This window comes from Pipistrellus hanaki (assembly GCF_964339955.1).
Source record: "Pipistrellus hanaki genome assembly, chromosome: 14".
Lineage (NCBI taxonomy): Eukaryota > Metazoa > Chordata > Mammalia > Chiroptera > Vespertilionidae > Pipistrellus > Pipistrellus hanaki.
Window position 1 is genome coordinate 50,052,501 of NC_140516.1, and position 15,273 is coordinate 50,067,773.

The following is a 15,273-nucleotide window of genomic DNA, read 5'->3' on the forward strand; positions in this document are numbered from 1 at the left end:
CAGTGCCACCCTGGTGTACTCTGTCCCCGGAGCAGTGGAGGCACTTACCCAGCAGCCACTGCAGAGGGTGGCCAGGGCCTAATGGCCTGGGGCCGCCTTCCCCGTGACCGGGCATGGGCCCGGGTGGTAAGGGGTGGCCTGGGGAGGCTGCCCCCTCCAGGGCTGGCCTGTTTGGCTCCCACACCAAGTTCCTGCTTCCAACTTGGCCATTCCCAGGAACTAAGGCCATCAGCTCAGAGACACACTTCTTTTCGAGGGCTTCCCGCGTGCCCAGTGTGAATGATGAAACTCCAGGAGAGCCCCAAGATCTCCCATCTGGTCCTGACTCACCGGCCCAAGATGGAGGCCCCAGCTCTGGAGTCCGGAGATCCTGGACCTTGACCAGGCTGAGCATGAGCCTCAGAGAGCCGGCCTGTCCGCTCGATGCCTGTGTGTGCCGGTCCTGGACCCAGACCCCAGGACCCCAGAGGCTCGGGGCTGAGAGAGAGCAGCTGCCCTGGCCTGTGGCCATGGCCAGGCTGCATCATCCTGAGGCCACATGTGTGGTCTCGCAGGGATCTGAGGCCCAACAGGATTAGGCCGGATTACAAGCCTCCCACAGAGGCTCGGCAATGACTGGCCCTCCCGCCGGCCTGTCCTGGCTGGGCGCTGCTATCCATGCTGCGAGGTGGGTCCGGGAGGGCTGAGGGCACTTTTGCAGCACCCCCATGGCTCAGTGGGCAGGGAGCCTGTTGTTCGTCGGCGGACCCAGAGGCTGGCCATCGGTACCCTCTCCCCTCGAAGCTCAGGCAGCCAGAGCCGGCACCATCGGTACAAGATCCGGGACCCGGATGGCTGTACCCTTCCCTCCTGTGGGCGGTAGGACCGAGTAGCACCTGCTTCTCCATGAGCTCACTGGAAACCGTCTGGCTGTTGCTGACTACCCATCCTCCTCAGGGCCTCTGGGCCTGGCTAATGGCGGGGCGGGGGCAGGGGGGTGAGCAGGGAGGAGGGTGGGAGGGAAGTGGGCAGGGACCTTGCTGACCAGACTAATGGATTGCTTTGTAAGTTTGCTTCTGCTTATGTCGGGGAGACTGAGCAGGAAACTGAGGCCCAGAGAGGTTAAGATGGCGGGTCAGATGTCACAGCCCCTGAGCAGAGCCAGGATGAACCAGGAATGCAACTTGAGCTCCAGGTCTGGAGGCTGCAAGCACCACCTCGGACCCCCCTTGTCACCCCTTTCGAGTCCCATGTACCACCAGCCCCTGTGCTCAGCTCTGAGCTCCAGGAAGGTGGGAGAGACCAGAGCTAGCACGTGCCGGCAATGCAGGGCAGTGCTCAGGGCGGGTGAGGGTCTGAAGCCTGGGCACCTCTCAAATGCCAACTCATAACCACAGGCCTCAGCAGCTAGGTCCTCCAGCGTGTGGCGCTCGGCTGGCCTGCTTTTGGCCCAGGACGGTGGGCGGATGGGCAGCCCCAAGCAGGGCTCCCAGGCCTCTCTCCCCAACCTCAGGCTTCTCACAGTCTGAGTTCGCTCCTTCCTGGGGACACAGAGATCTTCCCTTGGGATGGAGGGAGAAGGAAACAGAAGACTTTGGAAGGAAATGAACATTAGCAGAGTTGAGACTGCATTTGTTTTGAAACTACATTTTTTTTTGTTATTATTATTATTATTGATTTTTTTATAGAGAGGAAGGGAGAGGGAGAGAGTTAGAAATATTGATGAGAGAGAAACATCAATCAGCTGCCTCCTGCATACCCCCAACTGGGGATGTGCCCTCAATGAAGGTACATGCCCTTGACCGGAATGGAACCTGGGACCCTTCAGTCCATAGGCCAATGCTCTATCCACTGAGCCAAATGGGTTAGGGCGAAACAATATGGTTTTTAAAGTGAGTGACTAGCAATAAGGAGAATTCAAGAAGGGGCTGTGTCAGCCCTCAGGCTATGGGGATTCTCCCCTTGGCATGGAATTCTGAGGGTGGCACTGCCCTCCTGTGTCCTCCATGGCCCGCCCTGCCGAGGCCAGAGCCCCTCCTTACCCCTCTGTCTTGAGACCACGCCCCTCGGAGGCACAGGCCTTCCTTAAACCACGTCTAGGCTTCAGGAAACCACCGGAGTGGGGGTCTGGGACCAGGTCTCAGCTCTGAATTCCAGGCTCAACTAGGGAATGACCAACAGATCTTCCGGATGCCACGTGAAGGCCTGCGTGGACTGCCTGCGGTGGCCGCTCCATTGGCACGGTCCTGGGCCCAGCTGCTCGGCCGCAGAGAGAGGTGACACGCCCTTGGACTTCCCCTCCCCGGCTCAGCTGGCCGCCCCCCCCTCCCGCCACCAGCAAGCCTGTGACAAGAATTCCGAGGCCAGCTGCCCTGAGTCAGCCTGTTTTTCAGAACATGCCCGTCCACAAGAGCCAGCCCTCACCAACGTCACTGCCTTTCATGTCTAAGCGGAACGTGGGGAGAGAACAAAATAAGCACCAAAGTGGCAGGCACTTTCTGCTCGGAAGTCGGTGACATGTCCATGACCCTGTGACCCCTTTAAGGACCTTTCCTGTGATCTGGATGGGCCAGGGACATGCATCGCATGGTGAATACGGTGTTTGGGCCATGCAGGGGCTAAGTGGCAGTAGCCGCCCTTCTCCTGGGGCCTGGGGTGGGGCTGGCCCATGTGGACCTCCTGGGGGAGGGGCCAGGCCGCAGTGTCCATCCCTAGGGGCTGACACAGGAGCAGAGGAGCCTCTCTGGCCTGGTCCAGGGTTCCAGGGCTGTCCTTCCCACAGGCCCGCCTTGGGGGCATGTTATTCCAGTTTACAAAAGCGGGGACAGGGTGGGGGAAGTGCAGAAAACGGGGAGGCAGGAGAAAGGCGTCTGCTGTTTTGTCTGCTTTTAGAGCCTTCTTGTCCCGGGTTCCTGGCCGAGTCAGTTCTTCGAAGGCGAGGCGGAGCTCTTTGAGGTCTCCCCAGAGGAGGCCCTGGGGGTGGCAGCCTCTGCAAGGATGTGCTGGCCCCGGGGACAAAGGAAATCAGTTCTGGGTTCTCCCAGCAGCGAAGGGATCCGCTGCCCCAAAGCGATTTTCACAGCCCGGGATGCCCAATTGTATTTTCCAGCTCATTAACCCCGAGCACAAAGCGCCGAGTCCCCAGGCCCCAGCCCTGCCGGTGCTTCCACTCCGGAGCTGGGATTCCACCGGTCCCTCCCCCCTGGAGACCGAGCTGCCCATTGTCCCCGCAGGTCCTGCCTGTTTATTCAGCCCCTTTGAGCACTTCTCCCACACCGTGGGCAAGTCCGGGAGGGCCCTGCTTCCCCCAGGTGACACCCCCAGCCGTGGTTAAAGGAGCCGGGCACCACAGCAGAAACTTGGATGCAGACTTCTCTCTAGTGAAGGTGTGCGGTGCTCCAGGCGGGGCTGGGAGAAGCCTTTGGGTGGGGAGCAGTGACCCAGGAAGACCCCTCTGTCTCTTCCTCGGGTGGGGTTTGGAGTGTCTGCCTTCCCAGCCCATTCGACTGGCCTGGCACCCATTCGTGGCACATTCACCCATGGTCCTTGAGGGCAGGTCCCTTTAACAGTGAGATGGCTGGGGTAGGGGTAAGCCTGGTCCCTGGCAGCAACCAGTTCGGACCACTTCTTCCTGCAGCGCCAGGAAAAGCCAAGCAGTAAGGCCTCGAACTACAGAGGCCTGCCTCTGCCTTCCCTCTTCCGGAAGTGGGAGGCGGCCTCAGGACTCCTGGCTGGGACACCAAGCTCCAGGCTGGCCCTTTCTCCAGTGGCCACATCATCCCTCTGCCCAAGTGCCATCGACAGACGTCCGTGAACTTCCCAGAGTCCTCATAGTAGACTTGCAGGTGACCTGTAGGTAAGAGGGGACCGGGGGCACCTCAGTCCCTCCACGTGCTTCCAGAATATAACCCCAACTGACAGCCCAGGACCCACCCTCTCGCTCCCCTTCCCCCATGCCCACACTCCAACACAGGGCCTCCTACTGCCCTGCATTTCCTCTTTCCCGGCTGCTCCTGCAGGTCCCTCCTCAGCCAGAGGGTCCTGACAAAGGGCTCTTTTCCAGAGAGACCTTCCATGTGCAGTGCGTTTTCCAAAATGGCCGGAGCAACACACGCCCTTTCATCCCCTAGGCTCTAGGCTAGGGGAGGCACTGACAGCTCCTCAGGCTTCCACCTGGCTCGCTCCGAGCACCTGGCTTCTCTTTTCGAGCACTGAGGACCCTCCCTGGAGACCCATGGCCCCTCCTCTGAGCACCACGGCTCTGGCCTCTGCCCTCAACACCTCTTTTTCCAGCTTTCCCTGTCCTCCTCCTAAGTCAAGGCCTGTACAAAGGCCACTTAGCATGGCTTGCCCCCAGAATGGACCCTTAGCACTGCCTTGCTGACCTCCCTATGGTTTCTGCTCCGAGTGATGCAAATGCACCAAAAATTGTAACTACGTGGAGAAATAGAAAAGACTTCTTAAAAAATCTCTTTAAAAATAACTGCCCATTTAAACAAATGACAAGGATCAGCGTGGGATTTATAACATATAGAAGTAAAAAGTCTGACAATAGCGTCAGGCTCCGGAGGGAGAAATGGAGATCCCAGATATCACGGTAAAGTTCTTGTACAGATACAAAGTGGGATGACATCACTGGCAGGTGTGCTGTAATAAACTGAAGATGTATACTGTCAACCCTAAAGCAGCCACTAAAATAATAATAAAGTAACTAAGTCAACAACAAAGGAGATATATTAAAATAAAAAAAATATTCAATTGATCAAAAAAAGAGAAAAGACTGAACAGAGAACAGATGGGAATTTATAAAATAATTAGTAAGGTCACAGATTTAAACTTAACCATATCAATAAGCACCCAAATGTAAATAGTCTAAATACCCAATTTTTAGAGAGAGAGGAGGAGAGAGGGAGAGAGAGAAACATCCATTGGTTGCCTCCCACATGAACTCTGACCCAGGAAAGAACCCATTACCTGGGCATGTGCCTTGACTAGGAATTGAACCAGCGACCTTTTGGTGCAAGGGATGACCCTCAACCACCTGAGCCACACCAGCCAGGGCATGAAGTACTCTTTAAAGATAAAGACACAACTATGTTTAAAGTAAAAACATTAAAAAGAGAAACCATGCTAACATGGTCAAAAGGAAACTGGAGTCTCTATTCTAATATTAGACAACGTTGATGTCAGAACCAATAAATTAAAGCAATAAAGACTACTTCATGTTGATAAAGGAGTCAGTTTGTCAAGAGGGTATAACATTCTTAAACATTTGTGATCCTAATAATGAGTGAAGTAAAAACAAATAGAACCATAAAGAGAAATAGACAAACTCACAGTTACTGTTAAAGATTTCAATACCCCTCTCTCAATCACTGATGGAACCAGTAGGCAGAAAATCAACAATGATACAGTGATGGGTGCATATCAACCAACTTGACCCAAGTGACACTTACTGACCTCCCCCTTACCCCCCCAGCAGGACAACAGAACACTGACTAATACAGGCTATATTTGGGGCCATAACATAAGTCTCAATAAATGTAAAAGGACTTGTGTGAGACAAAGTGTGTTCTCTGACATGGGAATAAACAAAAAATCAATACAGAAACATCCCTGGAAAATTCCCAAGTAAATACACTTTAATCCAGGGCTAAAGAGGAAATCAAAAGGGAAATTCATATTTGGAATGGAGTGAAAATGAAAGCATATCAAAACTGTGGGATGCCAGCCCTAACCATTTTGGCTCAGTAGATAAAACATCAGCCTTCGGATTGAAAGGTCCCAGGTTCGATTCCAGTCAAGGGCATGTACCTTGGTTGTGGGCACAACCCCAGTAGGAGATGTGCAGGAGGCAGCTGATTGATGTTTCTCTTTCATGGATCTCTCTCCCTTTCCCTTCCTCTCTGTAAAAAAATCAATAAAATATATTAAAAAACAAACAAACAAAAACTGTGGGATGCCACTAAAGCAGTACTCAGGGGGAAATTCATAGTACTGGGTGTTACCCTAGAAAGGAAGAAAGGCTTTGCCATCATTTCAGGGGCACACCTGGGATGGGGATGGGCACCAGCCTGAGCATCTACAAGCCTCAAGAAGGACCAGCTGTGCCAGCCTCCGGTCCACACAGCACACCTGGCTGGCCTGCTCCTGGGCCCTGCTCTTTGTCCCACCTGGGTGCCAGACACGGTGTCTAGGCTCCCTTTACACATGGGACATGGGTTTTTGAGCCCAAAGCCTCCATAGGACAGAAATGGGGTCCCTTCTCACCCCTACCACCCCACGCTCCACCTCCCATCCCAGGGCCTCTTCTGGCCAGTCCCCCATCCTCAGGGGCTGGAGGCTGTTTGTGCTGAGCATTGGGTCTGTGTTCTCGTGGCCAAACCCCCTTTTTTTCCCCCCTAGGGGCTCTGCCCCACCTGCATCCTCCCTTCCTCCCTCCTCTACTTCCCCGTGGTGCCATGCCAGATAGGGGCTTAGTCAGCACCAGCCCAGCTTTACTTTCTTCAGGAGGGTCAAACATTAATTCAGACACCCACCACAAGGAAGGGCAAGACTGACAAAAGTTGGCACGCCTGCCTGGCCCTGACACCCCATCCTTCCCTTTTGCCAGCCAGGCCACAGCTCAGGCACCCACTCATCCACCCAGACACCACCTTCCCAGAGTCCTGAGCGGATGTGGGGCAGGCTGGGGCAGCTGGCTGTCATCCTTATTAAAATTCTTCTTCAAACACTCCCGTGAGTGGCCTGCTAAAGATAAACTACCAGGAGAGAGACCTTCAAAGAAAATGCTTTAATGATGCAATTATCTTCAATCAACTCAGAACATCTTTATTACATTAGTAAGGGGCAATCCATCTTGGGATACAGAAAGAGCTGATCCTGCAGCAGACACCAGGCCTGGCCCTGGAGCCGGCCGGAGGGCCCCTTTCAGCCTTGCTTGTACATTTGCATGGAGGGAAAAAAAAAAAAAACTTTCTAATTGAATTTTTCTGGCTGAGCTAGACGGTTACACTGTCCCCAAAAGCTGGATTTCATTAAGGCAACGTTAGTTTCTCAAAAATAAATATAAGTGGGTTTGGGTTGCCGTTTCTGTGTTCTGGGATATTAACAAGATAGTAAGTCGTTACCCGCAAACCAATCTCACGGTTTATTCGAAAACTCAATGGGAGATTGCGGAGGGGCGCCTCCTCTTGTAGCACGCAAGAAAGGGTTTAAACCAAAGGTTGGTCCAGTTTTGGAAAAAGAATCCGAGGAGGCACGGGTTTCTGTCGGGCCTCCGCTTTTCTTCCGAGCCAGGTCCCGGGTCTCAGGACGATTTTCCGAGCAAGTGCGGGGCGAGAGAGACTGAAGACGAACCCAACACCCAGAGGCGGACTCCGCGCTCCTGCCCAGGCGCCCCTCCAGGGTCCCCAGCCCGGCGGGCGGCAGAGGCGGGTGGGAGGCTGGGCCCTGTCGTCTCCCCCTATAGACCCCTACCGGCTGCTCCTAGAGCCGGGCCTGGACGCCCGGGCAGCGGGCGGGGCGGCCCCTGACCCCAGGACGCTCTGCAGCTACAGGTGCGTGAAAAGCGCTCAGAGGCGAGGGCACCTCGGCCTGCTTCAAGGCCATGGTGGCGTGGAGGAAGCCCAGTGTCCAGTCTGCGTGCGGGGTCCGTCCAATGGGTCTCCAGGGCGAGGCGAGAGCGCCTGGGCCAGAGGAGGCACGTGCCTCGGGTTCCAGGTTGGGTCGGGGCGCAGCGGGAAGAACAGCCTGGGGTTGGGGTGCAGCGGGAAGAACAGCCGGCGCGGGACCGGGAGACGGCGAGGCGGGAGGAACCTGGCGCCAATCTCTTCTCTGCGCGGGATGCGCGCGGTCAAGGGCGGGTGCTGGGACCACGAGAGCGCCCCGTGGCCATCGGCCCCCTGTCCACCCTTCGGAGTGGGGAGGCCGGGGTCAGCTCCGGGTGCTCCCCGGGAGCCTCAGCAGCCTCCTGGGCAGCAGGAGGAGGCCGGGCACGCAGCGGTGCCAGGCGGCGGCCCCGCCCTCCCCATCCTTCCGCCCCCGGGGTCAGCAAAGCCAATGGCCGCCTGCCCAGGCGACAGCGGCCGAGGCGATTGGACCGCGGCTCATGAAAAGGACGCCGCCTTTTTATAGGGTGCGGAGGGCGGGGGCGCCCCCGAGTCCCCGGCAGCCGCACGCCTGCAGCCCCCGCGACGCGCCCGCCGGGCCCCGCACGCCCCGCGCCCGCCGGCCTGCGCATGGCCCCGGCGTCGCCCTCCATGAATCCCTCCGGGCTCGGGGCGCGTGGCGGGGACGGCGCGGGGCCCGGCCCGCTGCCCTTCAGCGTGGAGTCGCTGCTGGAGGCGCAGCACCGGCTGGGCCCGGAGACCGCGGCGCCCCGGGAGGAAGAGAGGCCGCGGGGCGCGGCGGAGTCCGGGGCCAGGTGCCCGCCGGCCGCCCGCCCGTCCTCCCCACGTAAGTGTCCGGTCGCGCGGTCCCGGGCCGAGAGGGGGCCCGCCTGGGGCAGCTCCAAGGAGCAGGGCGGGAGGGCGCTGTGGCTTCTAACTTGGGAAAGTAACCAGCCACTCGCCGCCCCGCCTTAGGACCGAGAGAGGAGCCAGCACACCCACCCGAGCCCCCGGGCGCGCGCCCCGCAGCTGCTCCCGCGCCCCACACAGCTGGGCTCTCGCTGTCCCTGGGCGCGGAGTGGGCACCCCAAAGCCCCGAGGCTTCTTGGAGCCCCGGCCGCCCCCCGGACGGCGAACTTACGCTTCGCCAAGCCCCCCTCTCTGCGCTCCCCGCCGCTATGGAGGCGCCTCCAGCACAAGCTGCTCGCCTCTCCCAGTGGGCAGCGTTCCCCTGCTCCCGGGGGTGCGGGGCCGTGGATTTGGGGAGCAGAGCCCGAGTCCACAGTGGCCCGGCCCCTGCAAGCACTGTCTCCCCGGCGCCTGGCTTCTTACCCCTGTGGCGCCTGGGGTCTCATTTCCGCGATCACAGAGCCCGGGAGGGGATCCGAGAGCGTCGGAAAGGGGAGCGCAGGGCCCGGGGTACCCAATGTGATGTGTGCTTCTCTCCCCTCCCAGGCGCCCCCAGTCCTCCGCCCTGCACCCTCCGAAAACACAAGAACAACCGCAAGCCGCGGACGCCCTTCACCACGGCGCAGCTGCTGGCGCTGGAGCGCAAGTTCCGCCAGAAGCAGTACCTGTCCATCGCCGAGCGCGCCGAGTTCTCGGGCAGCCTGAGCCTCACCGAGACGCAGGTGAAGATCTGGTTCCAGAACCGCCGCGCCAAGGCCAAGCGGCTGCAGGAGGCCGAGCTGGAGAAGCTGAAACTGGAGGCCAAGCCGCTGCTGCCCGCGTTCGCCCTGCCCTTCCCCCTGGGCGCCCACCTTCCCGGCTCCCCGGGCGCTTACGGCGGCGCTGCGGGCGCCCTGCCTCAGGTGCCAGGACTCTTCGCAGCGCCCGTCACCGCTTACGGCGTGTATTACCTCTCCTAGGGGACTCGGGCACATGCCTGGCCAGGTGGTGGCCTGGGGGACTGCGGGGGAGGGAGGCGAGCTGCGCGCCCCAGTTCTCCAGGCAAACCCCCTGCATCCCGTTGGTCCTTTTTTGTTTTGCTTTTCAGGTTTTGTTGTTGATACAATGTTATTATTGATGCCTCAAGCCTATTTGTGGGTATCTTACAGCTATTTAAGAACTTTAAAAAATCATGTTCGTTCTAGACACTTTGCTGAAAGACAGTGAACATAGTTTCGTGCGGTGCCCTGGACATGGGCCGGGTGGAGCTTCTATTTTGTACAAGGCAGCCAATAAGTATTCTGGAGTTTCCTCTGTGAGACCTCCCTCCGACGCAGCCGGCTCCTCTCAGAAGGATTGTCTTGGGGCAGCAAGAAGCAGATCCCGCAAAAGAAATGAAAACAGTTTGGTGCCAGAATACTGAAATGAAGCGCACTGATTACTAAGGAGTGCGTTGCCATCGTGGCAGAATGGAAACTTTCACTCGTAGTTGAGGGGATTTTTTCTGTATTTGTTTTTTATCGAAGCCTGGGGTAAGGTGCTGTCTGTGGACCGTGTGTCTGTGTATGTGTGGGGATGTGGGTGTGTGTCCACGCAGAGAGGCAGGATGGCCACGGAGCTGCAGATGGGCGTGGAGAGCAGGCTGGCGGTGTGCACCACACGCCCTGTCCCTGGGCTCCCCAGGATCCTGGGCTGTGGTAGGCTGGGAGCAGGAGGAGTTGCTAAGGCTCAGGGTCCTTACAAAGGGCACTGGCTAACTCGGCCAGGATGGCCAGGACCTGCTGGTCATCCTGCTCTGCTTCTTTGCAACACATTGTCAGCTCAGGTCTCCAGGGCCGGAGGGAGGAAGGGGCGGGTCTGACCCTTCCTGAGGCTTCTCCCAGCTGCCTCAGCTCTCCTACTAGACCCTGCACTGACTGACCAGGTGCCTGGGGCTGGTGGAAGCCCCCTGGGCCATTCAGCCTGATCCTCGCTGTGGGCGGCCCCTCTCCGCCTTCACCCTGCCTCCCAGCTGTCGCCAGGCCCTGGAGGTAACCATAGGGAGGGGACCCAGGCCCCTTCCCCTGGGTCACTGGTGCTGGCTCTCCCGGGCCTGCCCCTCAGTTTTACTCACTCAGGGGGCTGCGGAGGTGCTGCCCCATAGGGAACAGCCACGGGGAAGTCCCAGAAGTAGTGATGATAGTGCACTAAACTGCCTATGACTGGCCATTCTCCCTGTATTTCTGGAAAATAATTCATGATGGATTTTAAATGGAAACTAACCCAATTCTTGAAGTAGAAGCTGCTGGAAATGAAGGCTGATAATGAGAGAGGCGTCCTCACATCCCACACTGCCATCCCTCCCAGGCCTGTGCCCAGGGGGCTGAGCTGTTTAAACTCAGGGCCCAACTCCTGTCAGGGTCTTCAAGGACAGACCCACCCTGTAAATACACCCAGAAGGGAGCATGAGAGGGGCCAAAGGGCCTGAGAGCCATGACCCATGACCCGACCTGACCCATGTGCCTTACGCCTCACAGAGCATAGTTGTTGCTTTTTAAGGCTACTCAGAACCTTGATCCTCTTCTCACATCTGAGGTTTTGTTGTTGTTTTTTAATTATACTTTGTATTGATTTCAGAAAGGGAGATAGAGACAACAGTGATGAGAATCATTGATCAGCTGCCTTCTGCACACTGGGGATCCAGCCTGCAACCTGGGCATGTGCCCTTGACTGGAGTCAAACCTGGGATCCTTCAGTCTGCAGGTCAATGCTCTAGCCACTGAGCCAAACCAGCTAGAGCACATTTGAGGTTCTTAAAAGCACTCCAGCCCTACTAGAGAGGAGGCCTCTGGAGGGAGGCCCTGCAGGCGGTCCCCACTCTGCCAGGCCTACCCCCAAAACCCCGATTTGATCAAAAGAGAGCTGACCCGTTGTTTCTGTCCACGGGCTACCTTCAGCATGGGTCTGGGTTCCACATGCCTACCCAAGCCTGCTTCTCCCTGCTGTGGCTCCACGTGCCCCTGGGGTGCGCTCTCTCCTTAGCCAGTTGGTGACCACTGATGGGAGGACTGCAGACTCTCATCTGCTCTGTTCCCTCCAGGAAGACACAAGCCAGGCACTGAAGCTCTGGTGCCAGCCCTTCCCTCTGCCTGTGGCTGTCCTTCCTTGGGGAGGCTGACGGCCCTGCCCCAGGCGCCACCTGCAGGTCTTCTCTGTCACTGCCTCTAAACAGGTTTGCTCAGAGCTCAGTAGAGGATGACCCAGGATCTCTCAAATAGGCACAAGGTCTCACTGATGGCACCCTGCCCACTCGCCCCTCCAGAGGTGCCAAGACTTCACAAATCTTCCCGAGAACTGCCCAGGCCAGGTGGCTCAGTTGGTTGGAGCGTTATCCCGCAAACCAAAAGGTTGCAGGTTCAATCTCTGGTCGATGTTTCTCTCTCTTTCTCTCTCTTTCACTAAAAAACAAAACAAAACAAAGAAACATATCCTCAGATGAGGATAAAAAGTAATTATAATAAATAAATAAGTCTTTCTGGAAGCTGAATGCTGAAAGCAAAATGCTCAAACGTAATTAGTGCTCATTTCCCTGCTTAGTTCAACAATATAGAAATGACGACTAGAGACCATAAATAAAACATAAATAAAACACATATGCTTTATAAAGAACATTTGTAGGATAGTCCCTACAGAGGGAGGGGGGTGGAGCAAAGTCACTGCTGAAATCTGTGGTCTCTCTGACGATACTGGCAGCTGGTGTCATCCGCCATTCCCAAAGGACCGAGACACGAAGGGTAGCAAAGGCCCGCTCTCCGGCTCAGTCCTCACTGGTGCTTGTTTCTGTTCTTGGTGCTTTTAAATCCTCGCGATGCACCTTGACCAAAACAGATGGTGGAAGGTATTCTGAAATGGAAAAAATCTTTAGACGAGAAAGTCATACTTCTACCAACTAACAGCCCAATTCCTGCTGTCTTTTCCTCTTCTCCCAGAATGCGCTTTCACTCATGGGACATTGCTAATGGCGGCTCTTCCTTCCTGCAGACTCTGCTCTGGGGCCCTGGGGCAGCTCCTTACTGCAGCTGGCCAGTGCCTCTGACCCGCTTCCTATGGGGACCGGCTCCCACCAAGCTCTCCAGAGCTGACTTCCTGTCGCCCTCCCTGTACTGAAACCCTAACTGCCCACTGGCATCTGGACTCACTCACTGGCCAAAGTCCAGGCAGCTGTGTAACAGCAGCAAAGGGACACAAGTCCTTTTCACATTAGTCTGGATTCCTTGGTGATTTTTTTCATTTGTCCAACATTTCCCCCAAATCAGATGTGAACTCAAGTTTAACCCAATAAAAATGCAGTTATACTAGAAAGACAGACTCACAGTTGTAACCTAAGCAATTACAACTAAGCTGCTCTCTAGCCAGAAGAAAAGGGGGTGGTGGCCCGCATTCCTGCGCTGCAGGGCTTCTCAAAGCAGTAAGCCAGAGACACTAAGTTATCCTGGAGAACCGAAACAGCCAGACTCCACCTCCCACAGATGCTCAGAGGAGCCGGCATCTTTTTCTCCTGGTGCCTGCACAACCTCAGCAACGCAGCCACTGACCTGTGGCGGGAGGTCCGCTTCTCGCCCACGGGTTCTGGGGGCGGCGTCACGTGGTCAGAGCAGACTTCCATGGTGTCCCCATCGTCCCCCACGGCTTCTGTCGGCACTGGCGTGGCAGCCACGGGAGAGGCTGGGCTGTGGGAAGCAGAGGGGCTTGCAGGGCTCAGCCGTGCTTTGGGGCAGCTCAGTCCCATCTACCGCAGAAATGAACTCACCAGAAAGAGACTTTTCCTGTAGACATTTTACAACTATGTTGGCATTGTGTGATTTTTAGGCTACCAGAATAAGGAGAAGGATTATGGCAAGGTCAAAAGTGAACATTATGATGCCACTTTTTATAAATTTAGGTATAACAATTTCACTTTGCCTTTATTTATTTATTTATTTATTTACTTCCTGGTTAAACGTCACCAGAGGCTATTTTTCCATTGTTTTTTAGAGAGACTGGAAGGGAGGGGGAAAGAGAGAGAGAGAAACATCGATGTGAAAGACATATATCGATTCTGTGTGTATATACTCAAAAGACTTCTCTGAATTCCAGGGGCGGCCACACATACCCTTTGGCTTTCTTTGGTTTATCAAACCGGAAGTCCCCAGGGTAGAGGTGATGTCTCACGAGGTGGTCCTTCCTGTCTTTGCTGGTCTTGAACTTCTCTGTGCAGCCTTCCACCAAGCACTGATACTAAAACAGAAATGGTGTCCTGCCATCCACGGGATGGGGCTGGAGAGGAAAGGTGCCCTGGTCCTGCCCCTCCCAGGAGTGAGAGCTCTGACCCTTAGGCAGACTGCTCCAGCCCAAGCCCCCGGCTGACTGCATCACCCACCATGTCCTGCCGCTCAGACAGGACCTGGAACAAGGAATCGTGCCACTCCAGGATGTGGATGTCCAGCAGATGCCCCGAGGGGAAGGCCCGCTTGCAAAAGGAGCACACGTTTCTGTGCAGAGTGTGGTAGTGATGCTCATAATCCTCCAGGGTGTCGAATACCTGGCAGCAGCCCGCCATCTGACAGGTGAACTCAGGCACCCTGGCAAAGGAAACCACGGCTGGCTGATGAAAAACATTAGGCTGTTCACAACTTCCCTTTAAGTGGTCTGTAAAGCTCGGAATGTTTCTTTCCCAGTTCCAAATCTTGCTTTCTTTTTTGTAGATTTCTTTTGCTTTCTTTTAAAAAATTATTGATTTTTATTTTTTTAAATAATTTTTTAAATTTCATTTTATTTTAATATATTTTATTGATTTTTTACAGAAAGGAAGAGAGAGGGATAGAGTTAGAAACATCATGAGAGAGAAACATTGATCCCCTGCCTCTTGCACACCCCCTGCTGGGGATGTGCCTGCAACCAAGGTACATGCCCTTGACCAGAATCGAACCTGGGACATTTCAGTCCCCAGGCCAATGCTCTATTCACTGAGCCAAACCGGTCTCGGCAAAATTATTTATTGATTTTTAGAAAGAGAAAGGGAGAGGAAGAAAGAAACATCAATTTGTTGTTACACTTACTTATGCATTCATTGGCTGATTCTTGTGCGTGTCCTGACCAGGTTCCCTGAAACCTTGGCCCATAGGGATGATGCTCTAACCCACTGAGCTACCCCGCCAGGGCCCAAATCTTTCTTTGTTGAGAAGTTAATTTTCAAAGACCAGCCAGGTAGTGGAGAACTCAACAAAGCGGGGCTGGGATGGTGGTTCAAGCAGAGAGTGAGCGCTGTGACAGGACACCAGGGAGGGGCAGGACTGGGGGCTCGGGAGGGGACAAAGTGGGGTGCGAGGAGAGGCAGCGCTGGATGCAAAGCAGCTCACCTGGGCCTCTCGGGGACCCCGGCGACCCCCGTAAGCACATCCTGGAGGTAGAGGTGCCGCTGCACGTCCCCTTCCTGCAGAACACGGTGGGCGCAAAACTCAAGGTCCCGCCCAGCCGGGCTCCGCCCCCGCCCCGCCCGACAGCTGTAGGCCCCGCCCCGCGGAGCCACAGGCCCCGCCCAGACCCCGCCCAGGCCCGGGCCCCACAGCTGTAAGCCCTGCCCCTAGGTGACTCCCCTTTCCTCCACTGACGCACCTCAAAGAACTCATGCTCCCGCGGGAAGCGCACCAGGCGCGCTGCAAAGCGGAAAGGCGCGGCCCCGGCCGCGGGGTCTCGCTCCACGGGCAGCGGCTCCGCCGCCCCGGGCCCCGCCGCCAGGCGGGCGTGCACCGCGGGCGGCAGCTGCATCGTCCAGTTC

The 15,273-nt window shown here is 56.3% G+C and overlaps 2 protein-coding genes across 2 annotated transcripts; one reads left to right on the forward strand and one right to left on the reverse strand.

Moving 5' to 3' along the window:
• Positions 1 to 8,142: 8,142 nt before the first annotated feature.
• On the forward strand, positions 8,143 to 9,788 carry LOC311632776 (homeobox protein MSX-3-like). Its single transcript, XM_084904625.1, has 2 exons — positions 8,143 to 8,436; positions 9,045 to 9,788. The coding sequence occupies exons 1-2, from the start codon at positions 8,220 to 8,222 to the stop codon at positions 9,455 to 9,457; spliced, it is 630 nt and encodes a 209-aa protein (XP_084760751.1). The 5' UTR covers positions 8,143 to 8,219; the 3' UTR covers positions 9,458 to 9,788.
• A 2,312-nt stretch (positions 9,789 to 12,100) lies between these two features.
• ZNF511 (zinc finger protein 511) lies at positions 12,101 to 15,263 on the reverse strand (the record flags this gene model as incomplete). The annotated part of the gene is made up of 6 exons (XM_084904621.1): positions 12,101 to 12,359; positions 13,052 to 13,186; positions 13,609 to 13,733; positions 13,876 to 14,077; positions 14,855 to 14,928; positions 15,111 to 15,263. The coding sequence occupies 6 exons, from the start codon at positions 15,261 to 15,263 to the stop codon at positions 12,281 to 12,283; spliced, it is 768 nt and encodes a 255-aa protein (XP_084760747.1). The 3' UTR covers positions 12,101 to 12,280.
• Positions 15,264 to 15,273: the final 10 nt, after the last annotated feature.

Bases quoted from the DNA above. Each gene is read 5' to 3' on its own strand.
- LOC311632776 (XM_084904625.1), top strand. From the start codon at position 8,220: ATGGCCCCGGCGTCGCCCTCCATGAATCCCTCCGGGCTCGGGGCGCGT. The intron at 8,437-9,044 runs GTAAGTGTCCGG...CTCCCCTCCCAG, and splicing joins CGCCCGCCCGTCCTCCCCAC to GCGCCCCCAGTCCTCCGCCC.